At 36.6% G+C, this 27,939-nt stretch overlaps 1 protein-coding gene across 1 annotated transcript in view; it reads right to left on the reverse strand.

Moving 5' to 3' along the window:
* DDX10 (DEAD-box helicase 10) overlaps window positions 1-27,939 on the reverse strand; it is a 287,618-nt gene that overhangs the window by 204,098 nt on the left and 55,581 nt on the right. The window contains exon 13 of the mRNA XM_060017996.1: window positions 27,420-27,897. Within this exon, the coding sequence (XP_059873979.1) occupies window positions 27,420-27,897 (478 nt within the window). The remainder of the gene's footprint in view (window positions 1-27,419; window positions 27,898-27,939) is intronic.

Raw genomic sequence — 27,939 nt, forward strand, 5'->3', positions numbered from 1 at the left:
CAATATAATCACAAGGATCCTTAAAAGCGGGAGGAGGCAAAGAGCTCAGAGCAATGTGATGTGAGAAGAACTCAACCCACTGTTACCGACTTTGAAGACAGAGAAAGAAGGCAGGAAGCCAAGGAACATGGGCAGCCTCTCTATAATTGAAAGGGCAAGGAAACGAACTCACTCCTAGAGCCTCCAGAAAGGAACACAGCCCTGCTGACACCTTGTTTTTAGCCCAATGAGGCCCATGTAAGACTTCTGAACTACAGAACTGTAAGAAAACATATTTGTGTTGCTTTAAAGCCACTAAGTTTGTAATAACTTGTTAAAGCTGCTACAGGAAAATAGTACAATCCCTCTATTATTCCATTTTCCCTATGCTATATATATCTCTTGTCCTGACATTTTACAAAATCCAAAAGTTTCATTTTTTAAGTTTATTTCACTGTTTAATATGTATTTCCTGTGAGCTATTTCAAATCCTTTATAGGCTGAGATGGTATAAATTTTTAAAATAAATGATACAACATTGTCAAACGTCCAGAATACCCACAGAACATGAACTTGCAGTAGGTGCTGAGGATACAAAAAATGTATTATAGATTCACCCCTCGCTTACTTACCATGAACCAGATTTTCTGCCAGATGGTAGCTATTTTCTCTTTGGAGCCATTTGATGAAACTGAGCAGGGAGATGACTGGTTAGGAGGCTTAGGAAGAGTAAAAATTTGATGTTGTCACTATGCGTAAGAGGAGGCGGAAAGAGCAAAGCCCAGCTGAGGTTGTTGTGGCAACCCAGGTCCGGGCGTGGGGAAGGTGGACAGTCCCGTGAATTCCGGTATGAAGTCTGTTGGGCAGATGAGTTAGAAAGACAAGAATGCAATGGCATTAAAGGTACTGAAAGAAACAAAGCAAAAAAGAAAAAGGTTCAATCGATCACAAATTAGAAAGCAGACAGGAAGGAAATACAGGAAGCTAAGGCTGACAAATGGCAAGAAAATGTACTGACTTGGGGGATAGAGATCAGGGAAAAACCAGAAAACAAGAAGAGGACAAATAACAGATTATAAGGGCTGGAAGGTTAAGAAATTAGGGTCAGAGAGTATGACAGTTTCCAACAGGGCAATGGACAGATGGTTCCAGAAGGAACTAAAAAGTCAAAGATCTTGGTCAAATCTAGGCATAATAAAATCACAAGCCTATAAAGAGAAGCTTGATTACTAAGGTTGACACCAAGGAAGATAACCATGCTTTTTCAGGAAACCCCTGGGTGGGTCAGGCATTCTTGGCCACAGAACTCTTGGTTATTTGGATCCAGGCATTTTGATGAGTATGGAAATTATCATAATAAATAAAAAGACTGTCATGTGCACACATCTGCTCCCAAATCCCATAAACAGTATTCAAAATTATAAAAATACAGTTACCAGTAAATATTTTTATCTGGATAATTACATAAAACTATAATTAACAGGTGTAGCTTACGTTACACAGACAAGAACACAAAAGGCAGAAACTGAGTTTCTAGAAATCAAATGATTTTGATATGCAAAATAAATCATGGAAAGGAGAACAAACATTTCTTCTATAGAGAAAGGAAAAGAGGAAGAGATGGAAATAAAGGTGAATTCAGACAGGCTGATGTTTTGGTTTAAAGAATTCTCTGTGGGGAGAGATGGGAGAGTTCTGTGATTGGGTTGGTGAAATTACACCTGAAATGAACTAGTGAAACCATAGACCACGGGCTCCAAAAAGGCATCCAGCTTCCAAGACAGCACCTTCCTCAGCAGTCTTACCCTCTATCAAAATATAGATCCAGACTAAAATCAAATGCTCTGTTATCTGCTATATTTTTCAGATAGTTCCTAGGTCAAGAGAGATAATGTGTGTTGGTATGCTTTAGGAATTACAAGAGAGATAATTCTACTTAATAAATGACTTTACAACACTTTCCTTCAATTAAGACCAAAAGAATCTGAAAGCAAGATACGAGTAGATGGATGTTGATTGTAATTTCCAAAACATAAGAACTGCGTTTTTCTCACTGTAGGAATAGCCAAAAAAAGCCTAATGGTCATCACAAGCCATCAAGAAAGCACAAATAGATACTCTGAAAACATCATGAGAATACTACCTTACTGGTTTTAGACAAGCTGCTCTGAAAGGAACTTCCAAAAGTAAGCAACCTGAAGAAAATTATTCACAGCTCTAACTTATCTGTAGCTCAAAGAGCAAAACTAAAAAGATATTATAGGAACAAGGTTACTAGTTCAAGACTATGTAAACCAAAGATCAGGTAAAGTCCATAATATCCTAAATCAACAGACAAATCCAACTATACACAGTGAAGTGAGTAAATTAACTTGAGTGAAAATACAGGGTCAATTTCAATTTACCTCTCATCAATTCTGCAGCCTATTCTCAAGACAACTATAAATTTGAACTTCATTATGCTTGCAATAAGATTAAAGCAGATGAAGAATGCAATTGGATCTCAGTGAGTTTGACATCCAGATGCATGAGGTCCACAGCACTGATAAATTCTCTATGTAAGAATCACCCAGTCCAATGAACAATTGGGTTGAATTTTATGAAGTCAATGTATGAAAAATAAACAAGGATTAACCAAAAGAAATCACATTCAATAAAATTTACCACAAACTAACCTTCCTGTGGTTTGGACAAATATCTTTAAAGAAGAAAACTGTAGCAGCACTAATGAAATCATTGTAGCCAGAGGCTAAGTATGAGGGAAGGTGCAAACTTCTGACATGATGTATGATCTTGGAATTGTTCCTTTTACCATTATATTTCAGATTTCAAAGAAAAAAAAAAACCTGTAGTGAAAACAGCTAATATTTATTTACTGAGCACCTGCCGTACACTAGACACTTTACTTACTGAATTCTTACAACAAGCCTTTGAGCTAGTACTATTATTAGCCCTACTTTCCAGAAAGGAAACTAAAGGGAAGAGAAGTAATATTCCCCAAGTCACAAAATTGACAAGTGGCTGAAGCAAGACCTGAACTCACAAAGTTTTACTCCAGAGTCAATGTTGTTAATCATTCCACTATACTGTCTCATAAAAGGTAAGCTTCTCCATGGAAACATTAAAAAAAAATAAAATAAAATCTGAGTAAAGAGAAACAACTATTCATAAAATATCTGCAAGATCAACTCACTCAGGGGTAAGCAAACTTTCTCTGTGAAGGGTCAGATAATAAATATTTCAGGTTTTATGGCCCACATGGCCTCTGTCATAACTACACAACTACTCGTCTCTGCTACTGCAGCCAGTAAGTAACCATAAACAAATGAGCTCTGCTGTGTTCCAATAAAATTTATTTAAAAAGTTAAATTTTATTTACAAACACAGGTAATAGGCCAGATTTATCTCAGGGGCGGTAGTTTGCCTACCCAGGCTAGTTCATAAGCAGGAGATTTTAAAAGTTTCAGTAGACATTTTTTTTTTTTCAGTAGACTTATGACTCCTATATAAATCAATTACAGAAAAAAATCTGCACAGAAGCTATAAGAAGTAATATCAAGGACCTTCTCAAGGGCAAATAGTTTTATTTGCAGAAAGATTTGTATTTTTAATTACATTGTTAAAATGCATTGTTTTAGTGTTTAGTGCAGCTTTTCTCTTTGCCGTCTCTCACGGACACCTCTAGGTTTTTCTAAATCCCCAGGGCAGGCAGCACCTCCTGCCAAGAACAGGTTTTATAAAGCCACAGCCACTTGCACCAGGGCTGCTGCACAGCCTACATTTGTTCCTGGCCCACATTTACTCCCCATCAATAGCATCTGTACTGTTAGGGTTGGGGTTATAACATTCAGCCAACAAAATCTGATTTCCTGAACAGTAAAGGCAGGAAGCATGAGACTGCATTTCAGTAGAGTAAGCAAATTAAACAGATATAAATGCATCACACTGAAAATTCAACCTTTTCTGATGCTGACTTTCTAGTTTTTAACCACTATCTTCCTGGCTACTCACCCAGTTAGGTACAGGGAATAGAACCATGAACAAGGTTTGCCCTCTGTTCTCATAGATCCCCCAGGCTAACTGAAGTTATGAACAAGAAAATGGAATTTCTTTGATCCTTCTGTCACCCACCTTATTCTTATCTTACCTCTCACCTACAGCTAAAGGTTGCACTATATCTTAAATTACTCCCCTTCCTCTCCAATTCCTAACATTACCTCTCTAATTTAACTTTTACCCACCTATTATTTATTTAGTTTACAAATGTTTTTCATCACTTACACCTTTTAGTAAAAACATGTTAAATATGTACCCAATACACATTTTAACTTATAAAATTTGTGTATAAATATATGTAGGTATATATAAAATCAAATTATACAAGAAAAGTATAAAGGATTAGATAAGCAAATACAGGTTCTAATATTTTCTTCCTATATCCCAATGCTTCACCAAGCACATTCTACATGGAAACTAGATTATGGCCATAGGTTCCAAACTTGGCACTACCAAAATAATTCTTGTAAAGTGAATGATATACTCAAACATATTAATGTATAAAACACTGTGAGAACAGTGATGAAGGTATAGTTCATTCAGCTTGGACAACCCACCAGGGAAAGCATACAGTGAAGGTCATACTAAGACTGGGCCTTTAAAGTCATACTGTGTACTAGGAACAGTAAATAGTTCAGTGATATGATACATCCCAGCAAGAACAGCAGCATAAAATGTGAACAAAAAAACAAGCCTGTATAGAGTCCATTACTTCACTACAACATAAATCAGCATCAAAACTAACTTTGTTAGAAACAAAATTTTTAATGAATGAGAACAGTTGTCAACACTGAATTAAAAAGGTAAATTGAGAGACTGATGTCTTGGATTGACTTCTAGGGAAAAGGCAGCCAAAAATAAATGTAATATATAAATATGTTACTTTATACATACACATACACACACACACCCCCCCCACACTCTGCATTCAGCATTTTACATTCATAAGGCAGCTCAAGAAAAGTCTAAGAAATTTCAAGTCACTAAACGTCTTAATACTCCTATAAAAGCAAGTACTATCTGGCTCAGAATAATACTAAATCTAAAATTAAGCTCAATTATTTGATAACTCACTAATATAAAACTTTACTAAATATTCCAAATTAATTCCAGCAGAATACTTTTGCTTAATTGTCCTGCATTCAGTATTTCCAATTTTTCATGATGCTCTTCACTTTCCAAATGAGAACACACCATAGGAACTACACATCTTACATGCTTACTCTAGCTTCCAACTGTGTTCTGAAGCAGTTATTTACAGGAATCAATGCACAGAGAATCCTTTGCACTCATGATATATAAAAAAGTGTAACCACTAAAAACGTGACAGGTGGGAAACGGTTGGGCATTTCAAAGTAGCTTTAACACTTGTAAGGGCAATATGTAGTAATAGTTGCTTCCTTTTGGAATGTTTATCCATGTTGGAGTGGATGACTCCATTTTGTAGGTTGGTTTGTTTGTTTGTGAACAATCTAAATTTTAGCATACCACTGTTCTTTTTTTTTTTTAACATCTCTACTGGAGTATAATTGCTTTACAATGTTGTGTTAGTTTCTGCTGTATAACAAGGTGAATCAGCTATATGTATACATATATCCCCATATCTCCTCCCTCTTGCATCTCCCTCCCTCCCACCCTCCCTATCCCACCCCTCTAGGTGGTCACAAAGCACTGAGCTGATCTCCCTGTGCTATGTGGCTGCTTCCCACTAGCTATCTGTTTTACATTTGGTAGTGTATACATGTCAGTGCCACTCTCTCACTTCGTCCCAGCTTACCCTTCCCCCTCCCCGTGAAGGACAGTAGACTTTTAAAATTGAAAATTAAAAAACAGTGGCTCTATTTAGATAGACTTTTTCCAACCAAGGATAAGTGCGGAAGTAGTTATGCAAGGTTTGTGCCTTATGATTAAGACATAAATTTTTAATGAGCATTCCAGTTGTGCTGTTAGTCCATCTATAAAAAAAAAATTAAACAAATTTGGTTTGTACAAATTATTATGCATTATGAAGTCTCCTTTCTGAAATAAAGACTGCTAATAGTCACTGGTAATCGATATGAAACACATTTCTAGTTGATGATAAAGAGCTATATGTTTTCTAACATTATAGTTTGGCTACCAGAATTCAATACAGCAAATATTTATTTAGTACCTACTGTGCCAGGCCTCAAGGGACAAAAATGGAACTTTTGTGACATTCACTGACTAGTAGTGACTCAAAATCTGGCATCAAAAAACAACACTGAATTGCCTAGGAAATATAAAAATTAAGGTGCTACTGCTCAAAATGGCAAAATGTTAGGCTATGTTTATAGTTTAGTGCTGGGAAAAATACTGTCTTGTAATTTTCTACCAATTCTATTTTAGAAGTGTATATAATATGAATATGACAAATACAAAACCATTTCACAAGTTTTCACCACTGTGATCATTCCACAGTGAATGACTATTACATGGCATATGATAATCCAATCTGGCTGTTAGACCAGAACAACAAAAACTGTTCCAACTGAGTCATGATATTCACCAGCTACCTACTCATTCATAAACACACCAAGATGGATCCATGCTCGTGATGCAAAACATGCATCACATGCATCACTGGTTACTAGATAAAACACTACTGGATGTTCATGCTATCAGTGGTGACAACAGTGAATTTAACCAAAGCTCTACATAAATTATTTGGTGAGCCACCTCTACCCAATTCATGCCACAAGAGAGAAAGTAAAGAGAGCAGCAGAAATAGGTGGCAGAAACCCAAAGCACTGTCATGCTGAAGGCAGCATTAGGACACCTCTACTTGTTTTTTCTGTCTTGTGTTGAGTACACATCAAGAGCAAGAAGCAAATCAGCAGGTTTAATCTTAGATTAAATTTGAAGACCCTGCACAAATGTACTTCTAACACCTCCACATAAAAACTAGTCACTGCAAGCGAGTAGAAAAGATGTTGCCTGGGGTTGGGAGATGAGGGAAAGAGGGAAAGGCTGGTAAAAGGATACAAACATTCAGTTATAAGATGAAGGTCTAAGAACCTAATGTATAACATGGTGATCACAGTTAATAACACTATGTTATGTAACTGAAATTTCCTAAGAGAGCAGAATTTAAATGTACACACACACACATACACACACACACACACACACGTGAGGTGATAGATGTGTTAATTTACTCTGTGAGAGGAATCCTTTCACAATATGTATGTGTATCAAATCATCACACTATTGATGAAAGAAAGTTTGACATACTGAAGTATGGGGAGGTCATTCTGGCTTACTCATGATTTAACTTGAATTTTATGCTAACTAAAACAACCTGTCTGTAGCCTATCAAACATACATCTGCTTTAATTATTAAATAAATGGGTGCACTGACCAAAAGTAAAGAATGTCCATGTTAAAAATAAAGATTAAATGCCTCCCTTCTTGGGAGGCCAACACTGGTTCTCCTTTGATGATAAGACTCCCTTCCCAGCTGCCAAGGCCCTACCCTACCGACTTGCCGTGTACACGCTGATCTTTTTTTTTTAAAAAACCTTGAAGGAAGGTATCCCTGACTTGTTTGATGTTCTTTGTGCTGAAAACCATGCTTCTCCAGAGCAGTTCCTCAGAGTTATCTGAGAGGATGTCTCCCAGGCTACTGTCCTCAGTTTGGCTCAAACAAAACTTAAGTCAAAATAAACATCTGGTTGAAATTCTAGACTTCTAAATGATCATTAAACACTTAGCTTCAGCGTGATTTCTTTCATGATAACTCAATTTTATTAATAAAATTTTACACATTAAATGTGATTCAACCACAATTTACTTCACACTGTAGTACACACCCTATATATACTGACATTTACAGAAAAAAATTATAGCAGTGACAACTCCAAGAAGCATGAGGAAGAAAACCAAGCATTTAAAGGAAGCGTTTAATAAAATTACATGGTTTCTCTATTTCAAGAACAACAAAAGAGGATCAGTTCTTTGACCTTTAAGCATCAAGAGAACTTTTAAATTTGGCCTGATAAAACATGCAACCTTTCAGTAAGCTAACAAACTATTGAAGAGTGAAATAAATACGGCAGTAATCCCCCATTCCTGGAACAAAGATTCTCATCATTAACAGTGTAAACACTGTTAGTACGATAATTACAAGAATTATAGTACACTGTAACAAATCACTATTTCATAAATTGTATATAATAATGGATGGAATTCTATTTCCTTTACCATTGTGGCCTTTAAAAATATCTACATGATTATATCTCAATAAAGCTAAGGAAAAAATCCAGATACAGATTTCAATATTCATATGTAACCCATTCTGTGTTCCTCTGTACTTCTACCCCACTATTTAAAATGCATATTCATGTCAATATTAGCAATGAGAAGACAAAAACAGGTAATTAGCAAGGATACTCACTATCTTCAGGCTTTGAATGGATTGGGTTTCCCAGTATTTGGGGTCTTCCTAGATGTTTTACTGATTCCTATTTTAATTCAGTTGTAATCAAAGTACATACTCAGTAGGAATTCAAACCTTTTAAATATATTGATGCTTATTTTATGACTTAGTATATAATGTATTATGAAAACACCATGTGAACTGGAAACAAATAAATACTCTGCAGTTGTTGGATGTATTGTTCTAAAATATCAGTTAGGCCTAGGTAGTTGACAGTATTACCCAGATACATTCTCAATGTTTTCATATGTCTATTGATTTTTTTAAATCTAGTTGCTCTATCATTTGCTGACAAAGGAGAGTTAAATGGCCTTAAAATGATTTGGAGCTCTCCTTCTCTGGCTCTCTCTTCCAGAGGTCTCCTCTCACTCTGAGGGCCATAACTGCCCTAGCCCCACTCTTTTCCTCAGGCCAGTAAGACTGCATACTTCCTATGAGAGTTTTTTCCACTTTGTTACTGTGGCCCATCCTTAGGACAGAAGGGCCACAACAGAAAATCCACCCTGTGTCAGCCAGTCCTTTCTTGCAAGTTTTGACTCCCCTCTAAAATCTGCTTACTTTTGCTCTCTCTCGAGTCTTTAAGTTTTTGTTTTGTCCAAAACTTATGATTCTTAACTGCAGGAGGATCAGTCTATTAGATGCTTACTATACCTACACCATAGAAGCCCCTATGCAGACTTAAACTGTTTTTCAATGTTACTTTGTGTGTGTGCGTGTGTGCGTGTGTGCGCGTGCGCGCAGGCTCGTGTGTGTGTGCGCGCGCGCGCGCACGTGTTTCTGTCTGAAACCTAATAATGGACTCAGTGTACCCCAAGGTTTCAGGAAGGACAAAATCCATAAAAAGTCTGATAGGATGAATTCCATGACTCAATAACTCTGGAGTCATAATATATATAGCAAGAGAAAGATCATTAATAGTACTTATTAGATGTGCTTTTAATTAAGACAATTCTGATGGCTATGTTAGAGGATGGATTTGAGAAAGGAGATCGGTTAGGGGACTAATTTAACAGTCCAAAGGAAAGAATAGGGAGAGGATAGTGGTAAGCATGAAGAGGATGGGGACTGAGTCAAAGAAATTAGAAAGTATACAGGTAAGTAAGTTATTCCAGAAATCAAAAGGAATGTCAGGGTAGAAGTCACAAACATTTTTCCCCCACAGTATTATGCCATTAACACTTCTCTCCATGTTTCTTACATTCACTGCTATCACCTCAGTCTACCTAGAAATGGAAAGTAAGTATTGATCCTGTCAAAACTCTTCCATACCATATTAAAAGTGGGCCTCACTATTCAATCACCACACTCTAGCCCATTGAGCCAAAACTGAATTTATCATTCTTTTCAATATAGAGATCCAGGTTGCCAACACCAACTAATCAGCTAGCATATAACAGGACACCTATCTACTATCCTTGATTTATATTTTGATCAGACTGATCTACCAAAAATGATTTATATATAATCAGAGTAAACAAAAATATGTTAAATGATCCCTATTTACACTATCAAGATCAAGTTCATATACTGAGCCTCCTAATCTAGCACAACCTACCTATCCAAATTTAGCTATGATTCCTTTACATGTACCTTCGCAACTCCACCAGTCCCCTTTCACAACATGAAATGTACATTTCTATCTGCAAGGCTTTGTTTATGCTATCACCTTGCTAAAAAAATCCTTATAATCACAATTGTAGTTAAATTCTTTTCTTCAAGACTCAATTCAAGTCCCACCCTCACAGGTCCTTGCACTATTTCCCTCCAAAATATTTCTATAACATACCTAAGCTAACAGGTATTGTTAATCATCTTTTAATGCTTATGGTCTGTATACTCAACCAAACTAAAACAACATGAGTATAAGCAACTCATTGGTCATCAGGGAAATGCAAGTCAGTGAATACCAGTGAATACAGTGAAATACCATTTCACATCCAGTAGGATGGCTATAATCAAAAAGATAGATGATAACAAGTGCTATTGAAAATATGGGAGGACTGGAGCTCTCGTACACTGTTAGTGGTACAATCACTCTGGAAAACAGACTTGCAAAAGGTTAAAAGTTCTTGCTATATGACCCAGCAACTGCAATCCTAGGTATATACCCAACAGAAATGAATACTTAGATTCACAAAAAAATTTGTACACGAATGTTCATAGCAGCATCATTCATAATTGCCAAAAGATGGACACTGATGAAGGGATAAACAAAATGTGGTTTATCCATACAGTGGAATATTATTCAGCCATAAAAAGGAATGAAGTACTGATACATGCAACAATATGAACGAAGCTTAAAAACATTATCTCAAGTGAAAGAAGACAGTCACAAAAGACCACATACATGATTCCATTTACACAGACTATCCAAAATAAGCAAACCTGTAGAGATAGAAAATATATTAGTGGTTGCTTATGGCTGAGGAAAAATGGGGGCTTGAGGAGTAACAGCTAAAGGGTGTGGGATTTCCTCAGAGGTAATGAAATATTCTATGATTGTGATGATGGTTGGACAACTCTGGAAACATACCAAAAGCTACTGAGTTGTACAATTTAAATAGATGAATTTTATAATACATGAATTATATCTCAATAAAGCTGTTATCAAAAAAGAGGGGATATGAGGTCTTCCCTGGTGGCGCAGTGGTTGAGAGTCCGCCTGCCGATGCAGGGGACACGGGTTCGTGCCCCGGTCCGGGAGGATCCCACATGCCAGGGAGCAGCTGGGCCCATGAGCCGTGGCCGCTAAGCCTGCGCGTCCGGAGCCTGTGCTCCACAATGGGAGAGGCCACAACGGTGAGAGGCCCGTGTACCGCAAAAAAAAAAATAAAAGAGAGAGGATATGAGAGACATGCTGAAAATCTTCCACTGAGAAGGGAATAACATGATGCACTAATTTCCAACATATCTAACCATATATCAGGTCTTCAAGGTCTAGAAGAGTTCAGTATCTGATTTAGTTATTTTCTTCTCACTGATAAAAATCACAATTATAAATGCTAATTGTAATACTTAATAATTAAGACTACTCAGAGAATTGTAAAAAGGAAGACTAACTTTCAGAAGTCATGTTTTAAGATGAATCTGCATCAACTTTACTTGATACTATGATCAGATTTATATTGAAACTGCAGTAGTGGTCATAGTAGTGAACTTGGATAATACAAGAACATATATAAATAGAATCACTCTTTACTTGCCTCATGGTTCCTGCAAAGCTCTTCTACTCTTCCAAAACTAATGACCCAAACTACTGCCCCCAACTCTGCTCATACCCTTTCCCTCTTTCTCCACCTATCAGATCCAACACAGCCTTTAGTGCTAATCAAGTCCCACCTACTCAGAAAGATCTCTAAGACTCTAGCCCAAATTCAAAACATTTTATTTAGGTAAATATTTTACATTGTCCTTTTTACATAGCTATCTTATATTGTTTTTTCATATAACATTTCCACATAAATGTCCTATATCCTCAACTCTAACTTTCCCGAGAGCTGACAAGTCTAATTGTTTCATATTTGATACAATAACATGTCCACATTAAGTGAGTAAAACAAACACACACTTGATTAACTACAGGGGTAAACTGTGGCAGAAGATATTTAAGGCCAACTGACACAATCCCAAATGCTCAGACTAACCCACTATCCCTAAAGGTTCAGTACTTTTATTCTTTCAATAAACTCTTGGGTTTGGGAACTATGAATTATTTCAGTGAAAGTAGGAATAAATAAGTCCCTGAAGTGGCTATGGGTGTTTTTACAGAGACCTCAACAGAATAAGACAGAAGCTGGTGTTCTAAGGGTCTTTCAACCTGAGAAAACCAGACACATAAATAGAGCCTCATTAAATGATTGTTTCTTGGCACATGCTAAGGCTCTACATTTCACACAATATGTGCAACTCAATACACATGGACACTACTGGAAAAATGCTTCCCCAGCTGCAATGAAACCACTCTTTCCCTCAACTTCTAATCTGAGGAATTCCTAGAAAACTATATAAAGCCATTCAAAATGATATTAATGAGGATATAATTAAGTATAAATGAATTGTAGATCTGAATTTGAAAAAGCTTATGAATCATTATTCTCCTTTATACTGCTAAATACACTTTTTGCAGGAACATATAAACCCAACACAGATGTGAACACACAGACCTGCCAAAACAATTCTGTCATTTCTGGTTTAAAATAACTAGGTAATTTTGATTATTGTGCTTACTCATGTCTCAAAAGAGACAGCACCAGTACTGCCTAGTAGTTCTTAAATTGCTTCTCCAGGCTTCTTAAGTGTGGGGACACCAGGACTCAAGTGGTGCTGCAAATGGAGGAGCGTCTGTGCCAGCACTGAGAAACAGGAAGCCTGCCTCCACCTGCCTCTGCTAAGGTTAAGTCTAGGCTGAAGAAGTACACAATGGCGGGAAAGAGTCTTGCAAACTCTCCTGGAAATAGTGATTTAAATACACACTCTGCTCAAAAGTATATACCCATGTAGACCTAAAACAACCCACTGATGGACAGCATTAGGATCAAACTAATCTCTACAAGTAAACTCACTATAAAATAAAACTACTGGCTGTTCAACATAAGAAGTTAGTTTTTCTAAATTATTTTCTCAACCATCTTTAGAAAAAGGGAAATAGCCAAAATATCACTTAAATTTTTATTTTCTCTAGAACAACAGAGGAACACAGCAAGAAAACAGGTCCTAGAGATCAAAATAACCAATATGCAAAGAAAAGGATATGGATGAATTAAAGTCAGGCTTAAGAAAGATTTCACACAAGGTATTTACTCTGTACCTAACCCAGCTTTTCTAATCCAACACAAGGGTCCTACCTAAGATTAACCCATTCAGGCAACAAATATTTTCTGACCCCCCCTGTGTTCCCAGTACATTTTTCTATCAAATGGTACAGTCTCAAATTGGGGTAAGAAATCTGATTAAACAGACAAAAGATTAACCAGATTTGAATTTAAAAGACTCTACTTGTTTATCTATTTATTCATTCTTTTCATTCAACAAACAGCTACTAAAAACCTATTACAACGATAGGCAACCCTGACAGATATAAAGACACAAAAATGAATTAATATATATTCTCTGCCTCCATAAAGGTACATCATACGGTGGGGAAAACAAACAATATGACAGTGCGGCGTGCTCAGTGCTATGAGAACATGAAGACAGGTTGCTCCGGACGCACACTTTGGAGCACCTGACTTGGTCCCAGCAAACGTAACTACCCACTATTTTAGGCCTTATCAAATAAAAACAACAGTTCCCACATGGAGGAATCTGTGTCTCTGGAATTCATGCTGATCATTTAAACTAGTTTTTCTACATTCTGATTTGGGAGAAACAGACCAAAACAGAACCAGAAGGAAACAGTTCTGACTCTGTTGCTACCAAGCACTGAGAGATAATCATCTATGTGGGTCTCTCGTGTTTCTGCACATTTTAATCAGTTACTCTTCCAGATTATCTTTCAAGGATGTCAACATAGCATACAGCCTTAGAAGACAGAGATAGTATCTCCCCTGGGGGCAATTAACAGACTTCCTCCTGACCAAGTTAATAGAGACAACTTCTCCCTCTGGGTGAAGGCTGGGCAGGTTTGCTAGCAGTCTTCTTCCTAGCTTTGACACAAACCTACCCTGTGGACAGCTCCCACCTGGGGATACCTCCGCATGGCCCCTGTGGAACTTCAGAGGCAGGGGAACCAATGCAAACTTGAAGCTCATGTGGCCTGCTGTCCCATGAGTTGTCTAGCAACATATATCAAAATATGGCAGGCTAACTCATGGCAAGTAGAGTAGGATCTCAGACTCTTCATGGTTCTTGAAACCTAGAAATAATTTTTCTCTTTTCAGTAAAAGAATAAGAAAAGCCAAATTAACCTGCAATTTCTACCAGAGAACAGAGCTAGTTAATGGGAGATGGGGAAAGGAAGAGAGGAAGAGTAACCCAGTATACCACATCTAATCCTGTAACTATAAATCCATTATAAACCTGGTTAGCTAAGCTGGTGTTAGCAGACAGGCTGGAAATTAGATATGTAGGTAGCCTCCAGGACACTGATGCCATATTCTTGGGCAATATGTGAAGGGGGAGAGTTAGAAATAGACTATTATTTCTAAAAACACCCACTGAACACCACTACTTTGTTCAAGTTATTAAATAAAGTTGTCCAATAGCTATTAAAACATGTACTACTAAGTATGCTTGAAATTGAGTCAACCTAAAAACACTTAATGGAAAATAGTAAGGAGAAAATAAGATTCACTAAAAGCCAGCTTTTCAGATTTCTTAAAAAAAAAAAAAAAAGTTCAGTCTCAGAAGATTTGGGTGGGGAGTAGAGATAGAGAACCTAATAGAAATTTACCTACTCTTTGATTTGTAAAGTTCTACTTTATGGAATGTCAGCAGATAGGAAAAACAGTACAGATAGATCAAAAAATGCAAAAAAAAACAGTGCTGAACCAAACCACAGGAGAGAACATTATTCAGCAAGTTCTTACTGTTTCTGGAATATGCAACCATTTCCTACAACAAACATTCTGAAATTAGTATATCTCCAAAATTAGGTATCACAGCAAGGAAGAAAGCATTCCTCTGCTCTGTTGCTTCCTATGACATAAACCAGCAGACATGAAAATGCGTGCAGATGGAAGAATTATTCTAATTGTGATCACACAAAAGAAATAATGGGAAATATGCCATTTTAATTTAGAAAACAAACTTAGGTAGGAATTATTATTTGGAGGTAGGCTCTATATTGACTGCCACTGAGAAATTAATTGATTCGCTTATTCCACCAATGTGAGGGGTGGGGAGGGAACAGACCAACAGTAAGAAAATTTTATCAAGAGCGATTACCCCTGAAAATATGAGATGCATCCTTTATGTGCTATCAGAAAAGTTGCAATATGTGACTTCTATCACATTTGCCAAATGCTTAGAATTTTCTTCATATATTCCAGGGACATTTACAGTGCCCAGTACAGTAAGGCACTTGTTTCTGGAGCTTAAAATTAATGTACTGTAAGAATCACCACTGTATTGGCTTTATTAGAACTGTAACATAATATCACTCTGTTTTCAATCATTTATTATGCCAAATAAAAACCAGCAGATTCTCTGCCCAACAGTATATCAGGTCTGTCTGTCACCTCTATTCTAACAGCCAGCAAGCAAGCTAAAAGAAGAAAAGAAAGGGAAAAAAACCAAAAACAGCAACAGCGTTCTTGAGGAGAAAATGTCCAGAGATTGATGGTCTGCCTCTTGCTTAATAGAGATAAATTTTTTATTCTATGGCAAAACACTCCCAGCTTGAAAAATAAACAAAATTTTTTAAATTCAGTTTATTAACACTTCATCGTAGATGTTTCTAATTATGATTTGTTTAGGAAGAGCTACACTATTGTTTTCTTTTATTTTTATACTAAGGATGAAAGTGCTGTCAATGAATGCCACAGGAGAGGCTCATTGAAAGAAAATGACCCCACACTAGAAACAAGCATTCAGTGTCTACCATGTAAAAGATGCTGCAGAGAATGCAGCTATAAGCAAGAAGTGCTGGGATTTCCCTGGTGGTCCAGTGGTTGAGAATCCGTCTTGCAATGCAGTGGACGCCAGTTGGATTCCTGGTCAGGAAACTAAGATCTGACGTGCCAAGAGGCAACTAAGCCCGCGCACCACAACTATAGAGCCCAAATGCTGCAAATACAGAGCCCACGCGCTCTGCAGCCCATGCACCACAACTAGAGAGAAGCCAGTGCACAGCAACGAAGAGCCCACGCGCCATAAATATGACCTGACACAGCCAAAACATAAATAAATTTTATTACCTGCTCTCAAGGAGATACATCTTACTACACATTTCTCTGTATAGTCAATGTGCCTACCAAAAGCCCATTTACCAATCATTTCTCCCTCTTAATCTTTCCTTGTTTAAAGTACACAACTTAAACAAGGAACTAATACCAAAAAGGGCCAAGGAACACTCATATCCCAACTGTGGTGATATCCCTTACAGGGCCAAATCCCATTCATCAAAAATAACCCAAAAGGCATGGAAAGGTTAAAACTACACAGTTTTCTAAACGACAAACAGTATGTTCCATTCATTAAACATCATTCATTACACAGACACAAACATCCCACAACACTGTATACTATTATGGCCACACAAACAGAAGAAATGGAGAGAAACAAAAAAAAAAAGAAAGAGGCTTTTGATCAAATAGTAAAAGAGAAAATAATCATCTAACCCAGAGAGAGAAAGAGAAGGCAGCAAAAAAGGTAGAGAAAGAAAAGAGCCAAGAAAACATTCATTTCACTTTTTTAGTAATTTTTCTTTAATCTATTTTATAACATTATTGTTGTGTGATGAATTGGAAATTAAAAAGCTAGCCCTTCAGCAAACATAGCTTGAGAAGCACTGCCCTAAAGACTTTAAAATTTTAAACCATCATGAAATCACTATGCTAATCTTATACTTATTTTGTAAGTATGTAATTTATGCTTAGACTTTACTTTTACTGAAAAATAGGGCTTTCTTAATATACAGGCATCCCTGTTCCCACTGAACTTCATTGAAGTGCCATTGCTCTGACCAATTTACTTGCTAGCGCCTGCTCCCAAGAGGGTCTGAATTCTCTTTCCATTCCCCTAACAGGCCTAGCTTTCAAGTGCAAATAACCAACTGGCTATTCACAACACATGCTCAGGGCACCAGCAAAACTGGAGTATTTTAAGAAAAAATGTTTCTGAAATAACATATTTCAACAAAAGCAATGAAGTAGTCATCATGGAAAAAATAATAACTTGAGGACTCTGTTTTAAAATGTAGTACTCTTTTTGTTTCAAATTACATATGGGCAGAGGAAGCACCATAATCTTAAATGCTTAAAACATCTAAAGGTCTTAATCTAGCAATAGCAGAAGAGTGCCTTACACACTCTCAGGGAGGTGCCTCTCACCATCCTACTATTTGGAATGCTACACCCCACCCCCTTACCATGCTTCATTTTTCCCACAGCACATGTTTATAGTTTTTGTCCATCTCCCTTCACTAGAACATAACACTCCATGAGGAGAGGGAATGGTGATGTTTCAATGCCTGGCACATGGCAGGTATGCAGTAAATATTTGTTGAAGGAGTGAATTTTTTTTTTATCTCATTAATGCTTCATTTAACAAGCCTTCATTTCACCTAAAATAGAAACTTTCATGATAGAAACAAAGCTTCACATCAAAGCAAATGTGATTTAACTCTGCCTGTCACCACCAGATGGCACTAGCTTCAACTGCTGCCTTGGACTCAAGACACAGCATGGATTTTTGAAGCTGTGTTTCAAAAACATACACTGAAAAGAACAAAGTCAAAAGTGAAATACATTTGGAAAAATTTAAGAGTTGGAAAGAAACTTGAACAGTTAAATCCAGTGTCACCACAAAGACAGTCCTTCCATTAAAAAGCTTTAGGTAAATATACATATACTGATGGCTTAGACTCAAGAACAAAGGATCTCACAAAGAGCATACTGGAACTAATCTGTTCATAAGCAGAAAACCTGGCATATTAGTCTAAATTCTCTATAGTTATATTTGTTATATATATATATATATATATATATATACACACACACACACACACACACACACAAACACACACACACACACACGTACAGAAGCACCTGTTGATGACTTTGAAAAGCTCCTTATTTCTGATTATCCTAACAGTCAAGTTCAAGGGCAACTTATATGACCCTCTTCAAGAATAGCCTGTCCTATTTCAAATTTCTGTCATTACCTCCACTTTAGCTTAAAATGAAGATAAGCATGCCCTGATAAATGTAGTTCCTGAAATTTAGGCTATAAAAGTAGGTCATGAGAAAATCCAGTACTAGTCAGCAGTTCCTTTAAACATTGAATATGTATAAAACTAGGAAATGAAGAGAAACAAGTTGAAATATTTTTGATACAATAATGATGCAGCATGTGAAAGAATAAACATCAAGCCAAAAACTTTTAGCTTTCCACTGACAATTTACATCCTTAGGAAATCATTTGCATACAAAACTCAAATAGGGGAGAAAAATATATATATACATATATATAGCAACTCAGTATATACATTTAAGCTTCAAGTCACACAGTAACTATTCCTTTTGAATTAGAATGAAGCCTACAAGAATTAAGCACAGGATGCAAAAATAAAATAAAATAAAATAAAAGCACCTGTAAGAAGACAAAAGAACATATATACCAACTCTATTTGAGCTACTCAACATTTAAGATTGTGTTCCACTTCATGGTACCAAAAAATTGAGAATAAAGTTTCTTGACTCCTAGGTTTTATTTTAAAGAGTTTTCCCTTCTGTTTAATTCAACAGCAATATATAAGACCCTTGCATACAAAGGTTATGACAATCTCAGGAATCACCAGGAGAAATGGAAATTAAGACATTCAAGTAGGTCTATTATGAAGAGCCAAAAAGAAAAGTACTAGCAAAACAGACAATTGGAATCTGGAGGTCAGTGGAATAAGTAAGTAAAGAAAGACTTCAAGGAAGAGGCAAGCTCAGCCCTGAATCTTGAAAGATAAGATGTGAAAGGCTGGAGTGGTGAGAATATCCTGGGAAGGAATCCCTTCAGTGTAAGTGGAAACTCACACTGGGAAGAATGCACTGGACTGGTAGTTTAACAGGGAAGGGGCTAGCTTACAAAGCCCAACTGAAAAGGATGAAATGAAGGGAGGCATGGAAGGTCAACCACATGAAAAAAATAGATCTGAGAGAGGTTCACAGGAAGATGACTCAGAAGAACAACATTTGGGACCAATTACGAGGCTTATCCCACAAGGCAAGTCTGAGGTGAAAACGGTGTGGGACAGAACAGTGGTAGTGCTAGTGGGAAGTAAAGAGGAACACTAAAAGTAAAGAGCACTAAAGTAAAGAAGAACTGCTAAAATGTAGAAATGACAGGAATCGAAAGAAGCACAGTCAAAAGAATCGATGAGCCTGGGCAAAACAAATTCCAGTTCTGCCACTTCACCAACTGTGGGACATTAGGCAAGCAACAGAACTTTTCAAAGCCTCTGTTTCTTAACCCACAAAATGGGGAAAATACTGTGCAAGGTTGTGGAGAGTTTAAGCAATGAGATGCAATACTCAAAGGCATGGCAGATTATAGGAAACCAAAAGATGTTCATCATTTCCTGATCTTCTTCTACAAAAACATAGTTGTCTGCAAGAAATTTCTGGAAATAAGTTAACATGGTTCATTCCCATTTTTAAATTAAATAATTATGAGGCTAAAAAAACAGTTAAATCAGCTCTCTCCTAAAGCAGCTCATCAGCATGCCCAATCACTCCCCAAACAAGGGCATTACTTTCTCTAATGCCATTTTTTAAAATTTTTATTGAAGTATAGCTGATTTACAATGTTATATTAGTTTTTGCTGTACAGCACAATGAATCAGCTATATATATACATATACCCGCTCTTTGTAGATTCTTTTCCCATATAGGTCATTATAGAGTTTTGAGTAGAGTTCTCTGTGCTATACAGTAGGTCCTTATTAGTTATCTATTTTATATACAGTAGTGTGTATATGTCAATCCCAATCTCCCAGTTTATCCCTCCTTCCCTTCCCCTGCTGGGAACCATAAGATTACTACATCTGTGACTCTATTTCTGTTTTGTAAATAAGTTCATTTGTACCATTTTTTTAATATTCCACATATAAGCAATACTGTATGATATTTGTCTTTCTCTGTCTGACTTACTTCACTCAGTATGACAATCTCTAGGTCCATCCATGTTGCTGCAAATGGCATTATTTCATTCTTTTTCATGGCTAAGTAATATTCCATTGTATATATGTACCACATCTTCTTTATCCATTCCTTTGTCAATGGTCTAATGTCCATTTTTAAATCAAGTCTTAAACATATAAACAATATCTATAACCTAGTATCTTCTATATAATATCTTCTAGAGGTATACTGCATAGTATTAATATTCACAAGAATACTGCCAGTTAATTGGACAGAGAACTCCACCCAGAAAAATATTCATTTAATGACTCCACATTAAATATCAACTACTAACATCATTTTTAGTTTTATTTATAACCAACTGATTTATTTCCACAGGGCACTATGCTTGCCTAGTTATGGTCTGATTATACCAAATTATAAGTTCTCCTTAAATACCTGGCTATGACATCACCTGACCTGTGGTATCAGTGTAGGCCTTAGCACTCTCCAGATCAATGCAGGACACTGAAAATGTGAAAACTGCTCTATCAACTACGCTAAAATCAAAAAGTAGTCTTGTTTCCTGATACTACATCTGGAATAAAAAAAAATACATCACGTTTTCTCTCTACAATGCGACCTGATTCAGAAAAAGCCTTTATTTTTCAGCACTACCTCGGACACTGCCTAGCCATTGCACTGGCAAAGTTCTATAAACCCTTTACCTGTATGTTCCTATTATACTTCATCAAGTAGAAATAATAACTAATTTTAACCATGCTCCTTCTACACACACAAACTGTGCTGGTTGCTTTCTATCTCTAAGCATCACAATAACTCTGCCAGGTAGTAACTTTACAGAGATGGACACTAAGCCTCAGAAAGGCTAACTACTGAAACTAAACATCATACCAGAAATAGCTCCCACACTAAACACACACTTTCTTGTGGCCATGGTTTTGCTCATTCTGTACTCTCTGCTTAGAATGCTTATTCCCCTTCCTATTAACTCATATTCATGCTTTAAGGCTCAACTTCTCTCAGGATGTCTTCTCTACTGTGGTGCCAATGTTAACACTTTAAAACATTTGGTTTCAAGAATCAATAAATGAACAGAAATCTAAGATTATGTACTGAAATTTTGGTTTAATAGTCTGCTATGTTAACTAAGGTATAAGGCTCTGAAACTTACTAAGAACCTAGCACAGCCCCTGGCACCTTGTAGGCACTCAGTAATCACTGCTGTGAGGAGAAAAAAATGAAAGCAAGAAGGGAGTGAAAGGGAAAAGGAGAGGAGACAAGAGGCAGAAAAATCCCAGCTCCCAAATATCTGATTCTTGATGAAGAACTTCTAATATATTTATAAGAGAATACTCATAAGCAACAATTTAATAATAAAATTAGCTAACCTATGTTTTACCACCAACAGTGAGTTCCTAAAATACTTACTAAGAATTTTGTGCCAAAATATAAAATTAAAATGTAAACAGAATATAGATTCAGCTCTAAGGACAAAGAATAATTTATGAGTATCATTCAAATCTTAACCAAGACTGATGTATGTTTACTGTTGAGAAAGCTTTAAAAGGACACTTGCTGAGCTAAAATGGAATCCACCTATCAGTCTCATTTCTAAACAACTGTAAAATATGAGAGAGAAAAGTGTTTGCTTAGAGATTTCATTCTCATATTTAAGAACATTTTTTTTGTTTGTTTTTGTTTTTTTGCGGTACGCGGGCCTCTCACCGTTGTGGCCTCTCCCGTTGCAGAGCACAGGCTCCGGACACACAGGCTCAGCGGCCATGGCCCACGGGCCCAGCCGCTCCACAGCACATGGGATCCTCCCGGACCGGGGCACGAACCCATGTCCCCTGCAGCTGCAGGCGGACTCTCAACCACTGCGCCACCAAGGAAGCCCAAGAACATGTTTTAAAATCATTCTCAATTTCAACATTTTAATTATATATTCACGCTCTTCTCTAACACTGTCTCTCTGGAAGCTAACTTTCTAGACACCCAACAGCCAAGAAAGCAAGGCAAAATAAAAGTCCCCCCAAAAAATTAAATAAATAAAAAAAATAAAAGTCCCTTCCCTATGTGGGAGGTCCACCAAACTTCTCTTACTACTGTAGTGCCTAATCAGCCCAAGTGTGCTCTCTCCCGCCCATTTCTTTCATGGCTCCATCACTCATGACTCCCTCTCCAATGCTAAAGAGATCTGTTTCTCTGTCAATGCCTTGAACCTGTCAAATGGAAAAGAACTGTGACAGGGCAGTCTTCCAGAAGATATCACTTGCCCCTGGCACTCAGTACCTCTCTTCTCCATTTATGCCCAAGTCTAAAGAGGTAAACTTATCAATTCTGTATTCAAAGTGTCTGCACACAATGGGTTGCCCAAAATTATCTACAGTGCTGTCAATTACACTGGCACTACCCATTTACAGAAAGTAAACCACACACAAATGACAGTAGGCCACAGAATAAACGAGAAAGAGAATGTGATCTGACATCAGGGATAGATTGTAGTACTAACTCCACCACTGTAACCTTGGAAAAGTCACTTAAAAGTCTCTGAAATTTTAAATAATAGCATCTGCCTTTCCTGTCATGAGGATAAAATGAATACTTGCAAGGAAAGCACTGGTATATGGTAAAATACCAAAAAATATATTATTTTATTAATGATAATGATATGATAAACAAATTCCATGTAATCTGTAATCCAATGTGTTCCCACTGACTCCAAGTCTCAATTGAGTTCTACAACTGCTCCAAGGGAGCAAGAAATGAGGAAAAAGATAACAAGACAAAGAGAACAGCCTGTGATAGAGGTAATGAAACCAGTTCCCTTGCATGCCTGGTATGCTCTCCCTAAAGAAAATTCTAAAACAGCAGCAACAAAAATATTTGAACAAAGGCAGCAGTGTCTGAAAAAGTTTTGGGTTGGCCAAAAAAGTTCGTCCGGGTTTTTCCATAAGATGTTGCAGAAAAACCCAAACGAACTTTTCGGCGAACCCAATATTTAACCTTAAGAAGAATAGATTCATTTATATATGTAAATGATAGTATTATTTCCCATTTTGTGTAAGGTTTGTTTGGTTTTCTTTACTTTATCAGGTCTATCCTTAAAAACAGGTAATAAAAGAAAAAAGCAGCTTCCAGTGAGTGATGGCTGTAATGCAATATGAAAATATAAAGCGCCAAAACAAAAGCTAAATAGGAAAGTCAAGTTGAGATTGTGGATACAAAATCACACTCAAAACCAAATGCCTTGAAAACATGATAAAGAACAACAACAACAACAAAAAAAATGATAATCTGAGTACAAATAAGTATTGATTTTGAAAATTCAAAGGCAAATAACAGGTAAAGTTGACAAGCCTTTCTATTTCTATTTCAGCTAAAGAGCCAATAATTTTAACTCTACTTTTTGTGTATAGTACTAGGAAATGTGCAGGAAGATACAGAAAAACATTCCTTTATTGGCTTCTTAAAAATCCTGTAACTGCCCCAAAAGTTCCCTCACATTTGACACAAACACTATAATATTTCCCATTTGTTATGGCTAAAAAAAAAAAAAGCAGGTATTTTCAAGATAGAACTTTTTATACTATGCTATGCAAACATATTCTTAGTTAACAGAATAACAGTGATATGTTAACAATGATAACAGTAGTTATCATTACTATTAGATATTTTTATTTACTATCTAAATTACAAAGCTTGGCCTGCACAGCTATATCATTCAAGTCAAATAAATAAGTCATTTCTGCTCATGTTTATAGAAAATTCAACAATACCTTTTGAATTATTGTAAGTCAATCAGACAAATCATACTCAGTTTCAAAATATAGATTTCAAAGAATATACTCTACATATATGAATTCTACATAATTCACAGCAAATAAAACTATCAAAGTGAAAGAAGATATGAGTGATTCACTTATTCATTCATGAAACATTTGTGAAATCTGCACTAGGTCCTAGACACTGTATCAAGCCGTGAACACACACTGGTCAGTAAGACAATAATTTCAGGAAATTCAAAATCCAGTAAGGAAGGCAGGCAAAAAATGTGGTGGGAGGTATAAAATAATTAAAAGCCAGTAATAGTAATTAAAGTTTAAGGACATCTTGCTAATCAACAGGAAAGAGACCAATATCGTAAGAGAAAAAAAGAGAGAGGAAAACAAGCAATACACACACAGAAATTATACAATGGATAAATAAATGAATAATGTTCAATAACAGAATCAAGGAAAAATAAATTGAAAGAGTAAGTTTGAATTTCTCACTAACTGTTTGTTTCAAAACAGTAAAAACATGTGGATATTCGGCGTTGGTGTTAGTAAATGGGCACGGACATAAAGCCCGTGGGACAATGATCAATATGACCTCTCTGCAGGACAGTTTGGCAAAATGTATCTAAAGCTTTTAAAACGTGTCATGTCCTCAAAGTCATTACAGGAAAACTACAAACCAATATTCCTTATGAACACAGAAGCAAAGACCCTTAACAAAATATTAGCAAATAGAGTCCTGTAATAGATACAGGAAAGCACATCACGAATGAGTGAGGTTTATCATAGGAATTTAAGGTTGGTTCAACATTAGAAAAATCAATGTGCTGACAGAATAAATAACAACAACTCTATGTTCACCCTAATAGGTGCAGAAAAAGCATCTGACAAAATTCACCATCCATTTCTGATAAAAACACTAAACCAGCCAGAAATAGAATGAACTTCCTCAACCCGTTAAAAGCATTTACAAAAAACCTACAGCTAACATCGGATGTAATGGTAAAGGACTGAATGTTTCCCCTCCCTAAGACAGGAACAAGACAATGATGTCCATTCTCACTACTGCTGCTCAACATACAGTGTAATCAAGTAAGAAAATGAAATAAAAGACACACAGATTGGAAAGGAAGAAATGAAACTATCTTTATTCACAAATACCATGACCAGCTACAGAGAAGATCCAAAGAAAACTCCAAAGAATCTCAAAAAACAGCCACAAGAACTTAACAGGACAGTTTAGAATGACTGGTATGCAAAAACTGTACTTCTATATTCTAGCAACAAAAAATGAGAAACTGAATTTTTTGAAGTATTTATAATAGCATTGAAAACTATAAAATAGTGATGGATCTAACAAAATATGTGGTAAGATGTACATGCTTAAAATTATTAAAAAATACTAAAAGATATTAAAGAAGACCTAGATAAATGGAAAGATATGTCATATACTGAATCAGAAGAGTCAATATTGTTAATTCTCCCCAAATAGATTTATACATTCAATGCAATCTCAATGAAAATATGAAAAGACTTTCTATAAATATTAACTAGCTGATTCAAAAACTTACATGGAAATGCAATGGTCTAAAAATGCTCAAAATTTTTTAAAATATCAAGTTGGAAGACTAACACTATCTGACTTGAGATTTACCATAAAGCTATACTAATTGACACCGGTGTTATTTATGAAAGGGTAACTGTATAAAACCAAGAGAGTCAACACAGAGACCTAAACGTACATGGTCAACAAAGAGTCAAGGTAACTAGAATGGAAAAAGGACAGTAATTTCAGAAAACAGTACTGGTTCAACTGGACATCCACATGGGGGGAGGGAGGCATTGGAACCTCAACCCTTACCTCATACCGTACACAAAAATTAAATTGAAATGAACACTAGCCCTAAACTCAAGTGCTAAAACTATAAAAAGTCCAGAAGAAAACGTAAGAGAAAACCTAAATCAGACTTCAAAAAAACAGATTATTGGTCAAGATACGAGTATTAGAGTAAGAATACCTAGATTCAAACTCCGACTTTGCCAATAATTAATTGTGCACCTCACTATTTTATTATCTCTGTATCTCCGTTATTTTCCTCTTACTTGTATAATGATAGAGTACCTACCTATAGGGTTATTCAAGGACCAAATGAGATAATGTTTAGAAAATGCCTAATACATAAAGTACTCAGTATGTTTGCTACTTTTAAAGTTTTTATTTAGTTACTTTAAAAAGCACCTATCCAGGGCTTCCCTGGTGGCACAGTGGTTAAGAATCCGCCTGCCAATGCAGGGGACACGGGTTCGAGCCCTGGTCTGGGAAGACCCCACATGCGGTGGAGCAACTAGGCCCGTGAGCCACAACTACTGAGCCTGCGCTCTAGAGCCCACGCGCCACATCTACTGAAGCCCATGTGCTCTAGAGCCCGTGCTCCGCAGCAAGAGAAGCCACTGCAGTGAGAAGCCCATGCTCTCTTCAACTAGAGAAAGCCGCACACAGCAATGAAGATCCAACACAGCCAAAAATAATAATTAATTAATTAATTTTAAAAAACACCTATCCAAGTTTCATAGTTCAAAATTTAATATTTCCTATTGTGACTCTTGTCACAATATTGTATAAAGAATTGTATAAGGAATAAGAGTTCAGGTTCATTTTTCATTCAATTCTCTCCAAAGAAATGATCAAGAATAAGGCATACAAAATTAAAACGAAAATAAGGGAAGGGTGGAGAAACATATTTACTGTGCACCTACAAGTACCCCAGGAAACAGGTGCTTTACCTTGATTATCTCTTTTATTCCTCCTAGCAGGTGCCTAGTGAGAAACAAAGGACCTATGTGAAACTTAATAAACCTTCATAAGCGGCCTTTAAATAGAAGTGCTGGCTTTCTTTTTAAGATTCTGGATTGGTGCCCAAAACCAAATGTCTCATTAAAAGTTTAGAGAGATTGAATTGTTGTAAGGAATATTTATAATTATTTAAATCAGAAAGTAGTATACTAAGAATCACAGTGAAGGATCCTCACATCATAAACCACGAAACCCCATCACCTTATTACTTAATGTTATAATCATGAAACTGGCTACTTTTTAAAACATGCACCAGAAAACCAATAAATGAAAAGATTAAAGCTGTCAACCTCTTAGAATTCCCAAAGTTATGAAAAATGAGAATTCTTTAGCACCTATTCCATCATTAAAGATGGAGAAGGAGGGAGAGTTCACAGCAAAGAAAGTCATTCTACAAATTTCTCCTGGTTATTTTCCCACAGTTCCCCAAAGGCAACAGGCAGCACGTGGTAAGAAGTGGTATGAAATAATAGAAGATCCTCCACTAGGGGTAAACTTACCTGTAATGTTTTATTCTCTTTAAGATCCAACCCAAACACATTGCGCCTCTTCACCTTAATGAAGTCAGCATTGAGGCCATCGTCCTCCTCATCATCATCATCTCTGTCCAAGAACTGCACAGGAACTTCTTTGTTCTTCTGTGGCTCTTTGTTGCTAGAGACAGACTGAGGTTGAGACCCTTTTGTTTTTCCCAGTTTCTCTTCCATTTCTTGTTCACATTCTTTCTCTTCTTCCTCTCCATCACTAATACCACTAGCCAGTCTGTACTCTGTCCCTTCTGGTATTTTCCCACCTTTCTGGAGAATAGACATTTTCTCATTGAAGTAGGCTCTAAATTCTTCCACTTCATCACTGGTGAGGGAGAGAGTCCTTGGCTCAATTACTTTATTATCTTGACTCACTACCAGTTCTTTGTTGGGTTGTTTTTGCATTCTCTGAAGAAATCTTACCCGTGGTGCCACAGCAAGACCAAGAGACCTTAAATATGAGCAAATGAAAACAGTTATCTCAGCACACTGA

This window comes from Delphinus delphis, chromosome 8, assembly GCF_949987515.2.
Source record: "Delphinus delphis chromosome 8, mDelDel1.2, whole genome shotgun sequence".
Classification (NCBI taxonomy): Eukaryota; Metazoa; Chordata; class Mammalia; order Artiodactyla; family Delphinidae; genus Delphinus; species Delphinus delphis.